Below are 16,261 nucleotides of genomic sequence, written 5' to 3'. Positions count from 1 at the left end.
ATACTGCAAAAACACTCGTCAGAAATGGTAATTTTCATCTTTAAAAAGTGAGTTTTAGGTGCTAAATAAATCTTTAATGATTAAGCTTGCCTTACATATTGCATTATGTGTCAAAAACTAATTCATGGTCCATTTTTCATCGCCTCTTGCATCTGGTAGTTTTTAGTAAAATTTCCAAATTAGGCCATTTCTCAAGTTTTGGCCTGTTTATTTCAAGTATTCATCTTTGCCATACATAATTACCTATTGCAAACATAAAGCCCCGGCTAACAAATTTGTACTCGAATGTCCCGGAGTTCTTGTGATACCTCAAAATATGTCCTGGGGTTCTTATGATAACTTTTGTTACTGCCAATGTGTTTCTTGCGCTAAATCACGGCACGTTTTAGCGTTTTTTATTATTCAGTAGATGTCATCTACTGATCAGGTGCAATGATCTTTCTGGGTTATATAAACCATGGCTTATCCCTTCTAAATTATTCATCAGACAAGGATTTTACCTTATAGGCTAGCTATCTACTGTCCATGGGCAATTGATGTCCCTACTTATTCCTTCTCATGTTATCGTATAAACAAGGTTAACAGGCCGTAGTACGTACAAACAGACCAATTCGATAATAAAATTGTCCCAACAATAAAGGGCTAAAGTTGAGTTCACACTAAAGGTTACACAAAGTGCACTAGGGGTGCACTAGATGTGCACTACCAGTGCACTAGATGTGCACTTCTTGTGTACTTCATATATAAGTGCACTTTGTAGTGCACCAGACCTATTATATGTATTAAGCAGTTATGAATAGCAATTTGACTTTTACAAAAAGATAGATAAATATAGATATCTGTATAATAGTTTTTATAATGAATTTGAAGTTGTGAATATTGGATTTTGTAAAATATGGCGTAAAATATTAGAACAATAATTTTTCAAAGTCATTAATTTTACTGATTTTGTACTTTAAAACTTAATTGTTAGAATTAATAAGTAAATATAAATAATTATAACTTTAATGTTGATAAGTGCATAAATAAACAAAATTAATTGATATTTAATATGTTTCTGTTTTATGATAATCTGGTAATGGAATATGAAACATTGAAATCTTAATTAAACAAAATTCATTTTTTTGGTGGGTGGGGGGGGGGGGGGGTTGGGGCAAATTATACCAATTAGTTAATTTTGATCTTAACTTAGTTGTTTTAGTTAAAGGTAATGATTTTAAGCATTAATAGCCTTTAATACATTGAAGAATTAATATGTTTATAATTGGCCTAAATTTTGTCAATTTATCTCATTTATAATCTCTCTTACCTACTCAAACTGAGATTTACCTAAGATCTATTTAAATGATATATATTATTCTGAAAATAAATATCTATATATAATGGTGGTATGTGTGAAATGTGGATTAAGTATTGATATGTGTGGATAAAGTATTGATATGTACCTGTGGGACATTAGTATACTTAAACTGACATGGATATTAACAAAAAGGTTAGAAAATCTTTCAGTTCCATTTTTTGAGACAACATCTTTTTTTCTTTTTATCATGCATTGTAACATAATTATGCAATATGATTATTTTATGAGTTTATTATAAAATGCAAATATATTTCAGTTTTCCTTTTGTACTACTTGTAATGAAATTTATTGCACCAACATCCAGAGAAAACAGAATTTACATTGCCTACTTATATTTATCATCTGCCTTTTGTTATTTACCCTGAGCGGCTCTCTTATCAGCAGGGTACTATATTAAAACACCAGTACACAGCATGACTTTTGACACTTTAATCTTCTGTAACTGTTTTCTGCTCATGTATGATATTTTATTTTAAGAAAAAACCAGATCTGCATTAAAGTGAAAAGGAAGTTGCAAAAGTTTTATAATCATGTATTTAAATATTTTCTTTAAAATATATAATATCTTCTAAATGTGTTAAAACTGACAAGGCAAATTTGTCAAATCTATAACAGAAAAAATTAACATTTCCCAGTTCAGAAACTAAAAGATGCTGCAAATTTTAATGCAGAATGGCAAGAAATGTGGATAAATATTGATATGAGGTCTTTCCAAAATAGTTAACACTGATATTGATTTTAAACCAGTTTTTTATGATAAGATTAGAAAATTCCACTTCAAAGACAATAATGACAATATAATATCTAGCTTCTAGGCCCCATGTCATGCTCTGGTTGAGTTCAGGTCCACGATAGAGTGGGCAGAGACTTTCAGTTCCGGTTGATTTTAATATCATTTGAATCTTAGGTTTTATGTAAATGGGAGCTCTGAAAAACTACCTTTTTTCGAAGATTATAATAAAGGGAAATAAATAAGTTAACGTATTTTAGGAAATTTATGGTAGTTATCCTTCTTTATGTGACATGACTTTTTAGAAGCATAGCAATGCTAATGTATATGGAATTATTGTCACTTTCTTTCTTTTACAAGATCTTGTTTTTTTGTATTTATACACACATTAATTTTAAGCTTCTTCAATTATTAAATATAAAGATCCTGTGATGAGAGTAGTATTTTGATCAACTATCTCGTTAGGAGACATGAAATGTGGTTTATTTTAATGGAGATAATCCTTGTCTGCGATGTTTATAAATAAATAAATATACCTACCATATATGTTAACACAATACTTTTATATAATATTTTTCTACTCTTTATTCAATAACTATCCACGTGAAGACCTAATTTGTTGTTCGCATACATTTTTCGTTTAGGTTATCTTGCTGGAAAACTATTGGAGGACAGGATAAAAAAAAAATAAACTGTATATAAATGAAAGTAAAATCATCTCAAAAACCATCCGTTCATAATTATTATATAATGTTATTATAAACCATTGTTTTCTTCTAACGTTCTTTTTATATTCTCTCATCAACTTCAAAATTTATACTATAAAGGTTGTGTGAAAATCTTATGTCTCCTTTTGTTTAATCTTATGTCTCCTTTTATTTAATCTTATGTCTCCTTTTTGATCTTATGAAATGTTTAAAGATTTATTGTATGATGTGTATTTGCATGGTTATGTATGATTATATGATTGTATGTTTCGTTGATTGTTTAATAAATGGGGTTCCACATATGTGGATCTGAAGCAAAAAAAACAACAAAAAAAAAACAAAACAATATAATATCTAACATGTGTGCATGCCATTATGATTATTTTTTACATTTGATTATACAAAAATTATAGTAATTTATCTATGTCTTAATGTATTTTGGGGAAAAAAAGGAAATTTTAAATAAATATTGCAGACATCTTCATTTTTGTTATTTACCCTGAGGCCCTCTAATCAGCAGGAGACCAGTATAATGAAACAGTCGCTCTCAGAAAAATACCAATACACAGCATGATTTGAGACTTCCCTTTTTCATAAAAGTATTCCCTTTATACATTAAATTTTTAATGTAGAAATCTTGAATAAAGTTATCAATTTTATTTATAAAATGGATTTTTTTTTAAATTATTTATATCTTTAAAAAGTATTTCATGGTTGAAAAACATAAAATCACAGTGAATGGATTGTTTTAAAATCAATGAATTGATATTCTCTTTCAATCTTGAACATGAGGAATTGCCTCTTAAGTTATATAATATTATGCAGAATGGCAATACATGTAGATAAATGGATAAATATAGAAAATGCCGCTTTAGAGACAATAATAACTAATATGCATTTATGCCATTATGATTTTTTTATATTTGATAATACAAAAATTATGGTCATTTATCTATATGACTTACTAGCTTGGGTTCCAAGGAAAATGTCGAACATTCATTTTGAAAAAAAAAAACACAAAAAAAACGAGGAATTTCAATGCATATTTATCATCTGCAAAATTGACTGTTCTTTGTTATTTACCCCAAGGCCCTCTTATCAGCAGGAGAGTGGTATAATGAAAACAGTCCCTCTCAGAAAATACCAATACACAGCATGACTTGAGATTTTCCTCTTCAATAAAAGTATTCCCTTTATACATTAATTTTTTAATATTGAAATCATGAATAAAGTTATCAAATTTATTTATTTTATGGATAATATTTTAATTATTTATATCTTTAAAACGCATGCAAGCATTACACAGTTGAATACTAAATTATCACAGTATACTGATTGTTTTAAAATCAATATATTAATATTGTCTTTCAATATTGAACATGAGGAATTGTCTCTTAGTTATATATTATAAAAACAATATTTAAGCTTAAAGATAAACCTTTCCTTGATTTGTTTGAGCTTATGAAAAAAAGTTTATGTTGTTACAAACTAAATTAATTGGGCCAGAATTATCAAATTGATTTTCCCATTTGTACTGTACACTAGAAAAATTGAAATACATGGCCATTTAAAAAAAGCTTTAAAAACACTTATTTAATTATCCATTACGGAATATATTTAAATTTAACCTTATTGATTCTAAAAAAAAATATTTTAAGGGGTATTATTTTACACTAACAGTTAAATACTGGTTAATAAAAATATGATTACAATAAATAACTTTTTTTAAGCTTTAACATGATATCACCTAAAACTGCTGATTTTAAAATTTACTTATTTACATTCATGAATAGGCCATAATTATATTCCCAAAGATTTTTTTTCTTACAGCAGCTTAACATTAGATGCCCCCTGCCACTTGATATGCAATTATCCAATAAACCATTTAGGTGTTCCTATATGTTAATTCGATGGGGGATTTTGACCTACGTGTAAATTTGATGGGGGTGGGGGGTGGGGGAGCTTTACAAATAGTATTTACAGAATTTATAATATTTTTTATTTTGCCTTCTTCGGCTATAAATGTTGAATCAACATTTTTTCTCCGTTTCATTAGCATCTTACCGAGACGATTTAAACTATTAAATCCCTCTGAAACATAACTGTCACTTGCTTGACTATGATTAAGGTGCATACGTATAAAATTGCATTTTATCATCTGATAAAATAACATTTTAAATAAAAACATTTTAAAGCAAGTACGTAAGTGTATACACGTAAGTGTATAGACACGCCGCAGTTCAAAAAATGCATGGAATCATTTGTTATATTTCGTAATGACCGTTCCTTTAACTAGACTTAACTATATAATGAATAAAATATATTTCTTTTAAGATGTAGGCGCTTTATTCCTTGAATTTTATCTTGATAAACAGATTCAAAAGTAAACTGCGTAATCGTCTTGTCACAATTGTATGTAAATGAATGAATAAACAACGTTTAACATACAACATGATATCCGTTCCCATAAATTACGTCAGTTTGTAACGCACTGTCCATGCATGTAACGTTTTTTAAATAAATTTATCTTATCTTTATAAACTCATAATACCTGCTCTTCAGCATTTATACGCTTTATATATGAGGATAGATACGCTTTATATATGAGGATAGAATTAAATTATTTAAAAGAGATAGGTGTATTGTAAATGATCTAAATAGGTTAAGAAATTCTGCATACAGTTTTATTAGCTTTACTATTTTATATATCAAGACAGAACTATGAAAATTGTAGCATTACATTCTGTTTTGTTTTTGTATTTAATCATATGTTTGATACATGTAATGCATGGATTACAAAAACGAAGTCATATTTCAAGGAATATCTTATTTAATAACGCAGAAAAAGGTAAGTTACTGTAACAAATTTGTCTATTTTTAAATTATTATAAAAACGTTGATGTTATTGTTAATCATTTACGATATTTATTCAGGTACTCTTCACTCTATTCAGTTAAAACTTCTATACCGCCCGCTCAATAGGGTGACATTGAGATAAGTAATCCAGGGCCGCCGGTTCGATCATCGGGCGAGGCGAAATTTCTCCCTTACAATTTATCTCCAACATTGGGTCTAGTGGTCATTTGATCGCTGACCAAGAAAGCATATGGGATTGGTGGTCGCTCACTAACTGAGAAATTGGTATTTAATTACTGGTTAGTTATCCAGAAAATCAAATAGGTTTATTGACCTCCGAGACATGACCAAACAATATTCGGAGAAAACTATCACAAGAAAAACAAAGAAATAATAAATTGGACGAACTAGTACGTTCAAATATCATAATTTTATGCATTATAGTACACATTACATGAGAAAGAACACAAGTTTGAAAAGTCAAAACACGAATGCATCTCTGTAATGATCAAAACCTTCATTTTTCTCTGGACAATCAAAACCACTGTTGTGCTACGAGTAAACATAATTATGTAAACGAGAACAAAATGTCAGAAACCTTAATATATAAATCACAATTCGTCTTTAGTTGAGATAAAAATAGTTGATTTTCAAAAAAACATGTATTTTTGCAACACTGTTGTTGTTTTTGTAGTTTAAGACAAACAAAAAGTCACTGTTGCGTATAACATTTATAAACAATAATGATCCAGTTTTAGAATAATCAGTGGAGGGTAATACATTTGTTTTAAATTTCGAAGGTTAACACGTGGATTATTTCATTGAATTGGTAATTTCATGAAACCTTTTGCATTGTTTTACCTAGATTTATAAAATGGTATTCACGTTACTTATCGTAGAAACTTTTGGATTTGAATATAAATACGAGTTCATGTATCACACAAATTATTTCTTTATAAACAAAAACTTTTCATTTCATTTAAGATGGAAAGTATTGGGAGACTTTAGGAATCAGTCAAATAAAAAAGGCAGCCTCCCATGTACCGAACAAAAATTTAGCAAAGAACATTATCTTGTTTATTGGAGACGGAATGGGCATTTCTACAGTCACAGCAGCAAGAATTTTAGGAGGCCAGAAATTGGGAAAGCCAGGAGAAGAACATATCTTAAACTTTGAACAGTTTGAAGACGTTGCCTTGTCTAAGGTAATCATTTGTATAGAGAAAATAATCGCTAATTATATTTTCAAATTAGCTAATAAAACACAATTTTGCTTCATTGACGATGAAACTTTAACTTAGAAAATTTAGAGCTTTATAAGATAAACGTTTTTGATCACCGTTGTGTCATATCATATAATGTGCATCCTGTACCAAGCGGCTTTACGTCGCTAAGATTGGATAACATGATCTTCAGAGAGCTCGATTGAAGCCTGTCATTGACATCAGATTCCTATTTTGATTTTGAGGAAACTTTTAGCTAGCTTACGGCAGGTTATTAGATTTATCCACCCCTCCTCATTCCACCGAAAATAATCGAACAACAAATTAAAGTTCTTAACAGCCAAAGAAACAGCCAGAAAGAAAATCAATTACAAATCAAATATGTAACAATAGCTATAAATGTCATGCCGATTAACGAGACAAATATCATGTTAAAACTTTATTATTTACAATTTTAGACTTACATACTGGATAGGACGACTGCAGACTCAGCTGCATCAGCGACTGCTCTTCTCTGTGGTGCGAAAACAAATTACCTTATTGTTGGTATGGATGGTCAAGCAGTATACAGCAACTGTAGTGAATCAATTAGAAAAAGCAAACAATTAGAATCTGTTTTGGACTGGGCACAAGCTGCAGGTTAGTGCAAATGGAGTTTACTTACTCAACGAATTAAAATATACAAAGGAGCTTTCTGTATTAGTTTTTTTTTAATATCAAAGAATGGCATAAGCACAGGTTCGAGTCATATTGAAAACGCTGTCAAAATGACAGAGCAAATAAATAATGATGATTTTGCTGTAATGTACACTTTGTTTAATGGTAATGAAACTCATAAAAATAACATTGATAAAATGCCAGTTCTGAAATATTTATCGTTTCGTCAATTATTTTCAATCTAGGTAAAAGAACCGGAATTGTTACTACAGCTCGGATAACACATGCGACACCCGCTGCGGCCTACGCCAAAACACCAAACCGAGACTGGGAAGGAGATTCTGTTATGACAAATGATGACACACCGTGCAAAGATATTGCAAGGCAGTTGGTTGAGGATAATACAAATATAAATGTGCGTATGTTAAATTAAGATGTTTTGTCATATTTCAATACATGTTTTGAAAACAAATCTATGGATGGTTCAAATCATTGCACAGTTTAACATGTTTGACGATTTGACATATTATAATGATATAAAGGTTCAAATATATTTTCTAGCTTATATGGATTTTTTTCTTTTATTGATACAAACGCGTGTAAACACAAATTGACATCTTATGTTGCTACTATTATGGGCCATGTAAAATGCTGAATTTAATTTAACAAAGTTACAAATATAGACGTCAAATATTTGTCCGATGTCTGTTACAAACGCTAATGCAAAAATGTAAAAAGAAGAGCAAGGTTATATTGCTAATATGGCAAATAAGAAATTTATGTGAACTTCTGTAGAAGCTAGTGGATTATTAGAAATGAATACGTTGATTTGTAATAAAACAGGTGCTTCTTGGAGGAGGTAGACAGTTTTTCATACCAAATACCATGATTGACCCTGAATCTAACAAGACTGATCAAAATCAAAGGCAAGATGGCAGAAATCTAATCACTGTAAGTAAACTTAAACAATTTTTTACATGAACTAGTTTCCTTTTTTAATTGACATATGAAAAATGTTCCATATTTGACATAAAATGTAGAATTTAATTTTAAAACTGTTAATGATGAACAGTCAGTAAATATTCAAGGGTTCTAATTCCATGATGTTAGTGGATACGATAACTGCCGTTAAACAAAATGATGACAAATGATGCACAGCGAATCAATTTTTATTCACAAATAGTATCAACGAGTGTGTTGATGTTAATTTGTTTTGATACTTTAATGTAATTGGGCATTGTTTCATCCAATTCTAGGAATGGATGAAAGAGAAAGCACAACGTAATGTTAGTCATAGTTATGTATGGAACAGAGACCAGTTTTCGACCATTGATGCAAGCAACACTGACTATCTACTAGGTATTACTGAATTGAATTTATTATTATTATTTTTGTAAAAGCCCCTTGTTTTGGGCCGATATAAACGTGTTTATTGTTTAAATTTCCCATATATAAAATGTTTGGGTTAATAAAAAAAAGGGTAAATACAAAAATGAAATTGGAAAACAACTTTTAAAATTTTAATTTTGCTGTTTGCCAGTCTAGAAAAAAGGGTCACAGCATGTTAAAATATTCGTTTTTAATCTTTCGGAAAATAATAAAAGACAATCCCGAATCATTCTGAAATTTTAAAAATAAAAATAAAAAGGGTGCGATGAATATGAAGTTTAGATTTTTGTTTTAAATTCCCAAAAAATCAAAAATAAGTCAAGTGTAATTGTAGTTTTATATATCCGATTTTGAATCCTGACAGGACTGTTTGATCCAAGTCATATGGATTATGACATAGATAGAACATCCCATGGACCATCAGGGGAGCCATCGTTGGCTGAAATGGTCACAAAAGCCATAAACATTCTAAACAAAGGCAATGAAGGTTTTTTCTTGCTCGTTGAAGGTAAGTGTTAGATGGTAAAACACAATAATAATAATAATAATAATAATAATAGTAATAAAAATCATCATCATCATCATCATCGTCATTAACAATGACCATAATAAAAAAACAACATAATGATGATATTATAGAAATAAATTAATAGTAATAAATATGTAGATCTACATACACAACTGTCAAACCACATCCCTATAAAAACGTATACTGTAAATACTGTATAGCTTGTTGTTATCATATTTTCAGGTGCAAAGATAGACCACGGGCATCACTCAAATCGACCAGAATTAGCACTCAATGATGTATTAGCGATGGATAACGCAATTAAATCAGCAATCGGCGAAACCGACTTCAACGACACTCTAATTCTTGTAACGGCTGATCACTCCCATGTCCTCGACATAGCAGGTTATCCAAGCAGAGGCTCTAACATTCTAGGTATTCTGAAGAAGAAGAAGAAAAAAACACCATTAAAAACCATAAAATATGACAGTTTACATCATTACAAATAGGTCTTGCAATATTTCACAAACCCTCTCGTCTGGCTTTCAAAAGTTTGTATTATATGTTCACTGCTCTTGGGAGAAATATCTCATATAAAACAAATATTCTGTTAATTTTTAAAGCAATCAGTCATTAGCGCCAACGTTTTTGATAAAAACGGATAATTATTATTATTATTCATTTTTTTAATTCGAAGGTCTAGCTGAGACATTTGCCGGACCAATCCTAGCTGAAGATAAAAAGCCGTATACAATTTTACAATATAGCAATGGTCCAGGATATTCAATGTATAGAAAAGACCTTACTGGTGTGGATATGTGTAAGTTGAATTTAAGTTGACATATATCTTAGTATCTGATAAATGAAAGTTTGATTACATTTCTTTAGAACATGGTACCTGTCGTAGTATTTGATATATTATGTAAGTTTATTTGGTGTATGATACCTGTCGTTGTATAAAATGTTCTGCTCAACAGTGAAAAACATTCAAAATTCTTTCACCTAGATACGTGCTATTCTTTAAATATAGGTTATTATACCCATACAAAATTTCTTAAAGAGATAAAATAAAAACACATTATAATAAATCCTTAAATTGCTTTTCAGCTGTTGGTGCTAAAAGATTTCCTTCTGGTATACCTTTATCATCGGAAACACACGGTGCCGAGGACGTGTCAGTGTATGCAAAAGGACCCATGTCTCATCTTGTGCAAGGTGTTCAAGAACAAACCTACTTCGCCTATGTAATGGCATATGCAGCATGTATAGGACCATATTCCACAGGTGTACTCAAAGCGGAGTGTTTGGAAGATCGGACTTGAAAAATACTTAGTTTAAACAATATTTTATTTATAAATATAACATTTATATGATAAATGACAAATAATAAAATTTTTGCTTGAAAAGCCTTTTTAGAAAGTCTATCCGTTAGCATTGTCTCAAAGAGTATGTTAAAACGGTAACAATTATATAGGCATTTTTGTATTAAATATACATAACAGTTTTATGAAAAAGACTTAGAAGCGTTTTGATCACACCGTTTTTATTTATATTTTATGTATACTTTTAGAAATAACGAATAGCATATTATGTAAAGATAAATACAGTTTATGGTATAAAAATATATAATTTTTTACACAGGAACATTGCAACTAATAAGTTTCTCCTTCAATGTCAATTAACCGAATCTAGTCTCTGTGTTTTTTGGTGTATGGATATTGAAAGTATAGAACATCTATTTTGGAACTGTCAAATGGTTCAAATATTTTGGAATAATCTATTCAAATGGCTAAGTGAAATAGCAATAAATGTAACGTATGATAATTTTACGTTTCATCTTCTCAAAATATTACATTTATACCAGTAAATTAAAGAATCAAACTCCAGACATAAGTATCATTAAAAGAAAATTTTCTTTTGAATTGAAAATTGAATTATTTGTTGCATTACAGAATGATACATTAGAAGACTTTGAAAATTGCTTGATAAATCAAATTGATTTGTTTAATATGTAACAAAAAAAACATGCATGAAGAAATGTTACCTTTTCTTGTGTATTTACAGAAATGAACCTCTTAACTTTATTAAATGTCTTTAAAAATTCCTGACTTAAACATCACAAAAATGTTAATTATTAATTATCTACGTATCAATTTTAATGCTATAGTTACAAGTTTGTTTGTATGTATGCATTCTTTTCTTGAAATAAACGGGCCTTTAACTAGGTTCCAAAAAATTAGCTCTATGTGTCCATCTTGGAAAAGCATAACCCTCTTTTGTTATGGCCTCTTAAAATAAAGAACGTAATCTCAAACCTCTTCAAGTATCTCTGAACTTCTTCTGTTAAGTTTAGCCAATGAACTGATTAAGCCATATAGCTCTCACATGACATTGAAGTACCTTCAGGGTGCAATTACCTGCTTCAAGGTTTTTTGTTTCAAATATTTATTTTTATTAAGACCTGTTAATAATGTATTTACAGGACTTGTAAATGTAACAGTAATTTGTATGAAACTTCGCTGAGTAATAAAATATGGAATGTAAATAGTCACTCCTTTTCATTGCTTCATTTGACAGCAGAACACATGTCTGTCAGGAACTAAGCTTTTATGCACACAAGTTGATGACTTCTGGTCAAAAATAAACAGCTAATGAATGAATAGGTTGGGTGTGAGATTAGGTACTTACACAATGCAATACAATCTTGCACAGTATGCAGTCACCTCGATTCAACATTATAGTTGTCTAATGTTTATGTTTCCGTTTTAAGGTCCAATTGGTGCACGTAGGTCGTCTCGGGCACACTTCATTGCATCATTTTTCTTACAAGCATGGCCATTATGTGAAGTAAATGATTGCTAGCCATTACTCTAGAATTAAGTAGACCCAGAAGAAGAAGTTGGTAGCTGCATATAGTAACCAGTGTCTTTCAAGTAAAAGACCCACAAAGTTTTAACATAAACTCTCACTTAACATGTTAACATGGAGCTAAATTTGTTATGTTAATTCGGTATTTATTTCATTATTGATTTATGATCTATCATAATGCAGGATAAACGTTATTATTAAGACACTCGCACACTTGTGCACACTGCCACCCGTACTTGGTAAGTTTTCAAATTTTAGTGTTCTGACACCCTTGCAAATTTTACATTAAGGATAAACGTTATTATTAAGACACTCGCACACTTGTGCACACTGCCACCCGTACTTGGTAAGTTTTCAAATTTTAGTGTTCTGACACCCTTGCAAATTTTACATTAAGTCATTCTAACGAATGCGCATATGTCAACAAGAAAGGGCGTAAATAATGAAACAGCTCAAGTAAGTAAGTATTTATTCTATCATAATTAAATTTTTAAAAAAGGTCTGATTTCACATAGCGAGCAGAAATATCCATTACACGGCATGGTGCTGAAAGGAAATCGATGTCATACTCGTAGTTTATGTGGATGGAATTATATACATGACAAGTTTCTCGTGCACAACATTGCCACTTTAAAATTCAACAAAAATTACTGTTTTAAAACGTAATGAAATTCTGTTTAAATTTGTTTACGTGTTAGACACTAAAACATATCATACTAATATTGAAAACAAATTAAGACTTGTATAGGCAAATAAGATTGGTTTTAGTTTTAATCAGGGGTTGGGGCGGTAGTAGTCCTATAAAGTTTTCCAGCTAGCTTATAGAAAGGTGGTTCTACTTAGTTGCCCATTTGTGCCTAAAATAATACAGGGAAGGGCATCTGGGATCTTTCTCTACCAGTAAAGCTGGAACGTCGCCTTATGACCTATACTGTGCCGGTCAGACGTAAAACCCAATTAAACAAACAAACATTAGGGCTGGGGCGAGTATTCGAGTACACGTCAGAAGCTATTGACTGGAAACTTTATAGAACGGTGGATCCTACTAAGAAGTGCAGCGCATAAGAACTTGTACTATTTTTGAGTTATTGCCCTTTTTATACTGATGTAACATTGTTACAATCAGTTCAAATGACACTAAAGTTAAAGTTATGTCTTCAATGCAAGAGCAGTGTTTATAAATAAACTATAGTTAAGAAGAAAATGTCCAACTGACAGCTATACTGTTGACATTTAGGAGACACAGCGGACTAGCAGAGTTCTAGATGAACTTAAAAAAAATTTAGTATTAAGTTTTGCATCCAACATCAATCTTGAAATATAATAAAGATACTCACTTGCACTTTGAGATCATAACCTGAGGTAATTATTTTCCAAGGGGCATAATTATGAAATGCAATTTGAATGAATTATGTCCATTTTAAAACCAAGAAAATTCTTGATTTATACTGTTTTGCTTGCAACAATAATATCTGTCAAAAACCTACTAAAGCAGTTTTAAAGATATACTATGCTCAAATTTGATATTAGTAAATATTCCGACATAATAGCTACAAGTCTCTTTGAAAATATTAAATACACCTGTTTTGACTTCACACAAAGTTACGTTATGTTATGTTACATTTTAAATTCTGCACACTATTAGTGCTCACAATATGAAAATATAGTGTTATTAAAAAAACTGGCAAGTTTTTTTAAAGGAACTCCACCGACGTTCAATAAACCCCTAAAATGATAATACAAAAATGAATTTGTTCCTTATATAGATCAGCTGGTGTACTTAAAAAGAAAGATAAATAAGAAATATACCCAGAAATAAATTGAATGTCGTATTGATGTGCTATTCTTAGCCCGATTGGAGTGAAAAGCGTTGTTTCCATTGTTTTATTCGAATAAGACATACTCAGTAAGGATTTAATTGATCTCAATAAATTTCAGTGATGAAGATATTTAACTTGAGGATGAGCATAGTATAGACCTTTTTACAATACGATTCTTCCATAGCAACCAATGTTGCATTTCGCGCATGCGCATTCTGCGTAGGGCAAAGGCGCAATATCAAGTTTATTTCAAATTTGCATTCAGGCCACTGGCCCATACACATGTATACATGAAATATATATATATATATATATAAACACAATAGCATAATGACATGACACCTAGTTAGGATAATATAACATCGCATAATATACAGATTTACATAGAGTTGTATAAAGTACAATGACATGTTGTCAGAGCAGCATTTTAGCCAATTTTCAAAAAACATATAATTATGTAATAAGATTTAGCAACTGACATAAAGACATTTAAGATAAAGATTCATTTCGCAGTTTAAATGCATGATATAAAAACATTGATAAGTTTCGTATTGTCTTTACACTTTTGCATGGCATTAATAAGTTAAATACATGATTATTTGGATGTTCCCAATACTTATTTGGTATAAATTGTTGACGTAGATTATTATATAAAGGACATTTTAACAGAAAATGAAATTCGCATTCAATTTCATATGGACAGTGTATACAAAAACGGATTTCCCCTGGAATACCAATATGTCTTCCTTTCTCTATCATCAATTGATGAGAAGATGACCTAAAAGCAGCAAGACTACTCCTAAATTTCAATATATCTATACAGTCCAGATATTTTTCAAAATTAATATTACATTTAAAATTTCTATAGAATACTAGCTTTCTGTTTTCTAAACACTCACTGTTCCAATTTTGCATGTACTGATCTTTTAATCTATTTACATAAAGGGTAAGGAATAAGTTTGCATTTTCAACCTTTTGTTGTTCCCAAATATAGCCAAAACCATTCTTATAGAGATTTAATCGTAGAGTTGTCACCCAATTTTTATAACCTAGTTCATCTAACCGTTTAAGCATAAAATAACTTTTTTTTAACATATCTCTCATCATCCATATATAAAATCCGTATCCAAAATTTAATACAGCTTTTTGTTGCATATATATACATTGGGTATCTTCCACAATCTCCCATTACAACTGCATTACACGACTTTAAAAAATATTCATAAATCTCTTACATGCATATATTTGAACACGTTCTATACAATCCCTAACTTCAAGTCCCCATATTTCTGACCCATATAACAAAACAGGACATATTTTTGAGTCAAAAATTTTAAAATAAGATTTACCTGACATTGGTAAAAGATTATACATATTTTTTAAAAGGATAACTAATACTTTTTTTGCTTTTATAGCTAAATTTTCAGACATTTTATACAATGATAATTTACTAGTGAAATTTAAACCCACATAGGTAAAGGCATTAACTATTTCAATAAGGTTATCATTATAAAACCATTTTTCTCGTTTAGATAGTTGACCTCCGTTTTTAAAAACAACAATTTTAAGTTTTTAAGATTCCATTCCAAACAATATTTTTGAAGACTGTTGAGTTGATTTTGTAAACCTTCGATGGAATCTGAAATCAAGCCTACATCATCTGCAAACATTAAAAGAAAACATTCAATATCTCCAGGTGATAACTGCACACCTTGAGTAGCATTTTGTCTCAAAAAGGACTCCAAATCATTAATAAATAAGCAAAACAAAATTTGACTGAGCTTACACCCTTGTCTTAAACCTGGAGGGCATTCAAAGCAATCAGTTAAATTATTATTACTACTTTTGACACATGCTTTTACTGATTTATATATACTCTGTATAGCAAAAAGTAATTTACCTTTAAAACCATGTTGGTACAATGCATAATAAAGCTTTGATCTATTTACAGAATCAAATGCCTTCTTGAAATCTATAAAGGCTACATAAACCTTTTTACCTTTCATACCTAAATATTTACTCACTATTGAATATAATACAAAACCGTTATCAATGGTCGAATATCCACTACGAAAACCTGATTGGGCTTCAGTAATTTTATGTAGAGCCTCAGAGTAAAAAGTTACACGTGTTGTTAATATAC

At 30.1% G+C, this 16,261-nt stretch overlaps 1 protein-coding gene across 1 annotated transcript; it reads left to right on the top strand.

Annotated features, from left to right (window-relative positions):
* Positions 1–5,301: 5,301 nt before the first annotated feature.
* LOC132736590 (alkaline phosphatase-like) lies at positions 5,302–11,672 on the top strand. Its single transcript, XM_060723746.1, has 10 exons — positions 5,302–5,645; positions 6,638–6,858; positions 7,335–7,515; positions 7,779–7,948; positions 8,377–8,484; positions 8,790–8,892; positions 9,287–9,430; positions 9,674–9,865; positions 10,128–10,250; positions 10,538–11,672. The coding sequence occupies exons 1-10, from the start codon at positions 5,519–5,521 to the stop codon at positions 10,750–10,752; spliced, it is 1,584 nt and encodes a 527-aa protein (XP_060579729.1). The 5' UTR covers positions 5,302–5,518; the 3' UTR covers positions 10,753–11,672.
* The last annotated feature ends 4,589 nt before the right edge of the window (positions 11,673–16,261 follow it).

The sequence above is a fragment of the Ruditapes philippinarum genome, unplaced genomic scaffold, assembly GCF_026571515.1.
Source record: "Ruditapes philippinarum isolate M1 unplaced genomic scaffold, ASM2657151v2 ctg2093_1_1_1_1, whole genome shotgun sequence".
NCBI lineage: Eukaryota > Metazoa > Mollusca > Bivalvia > Venerida > Veneridae > Ruditapes > Ruditapes philippinarum.
This window is presented reverse-complemented; position numbering and strand designations above follow the sequence as displayed.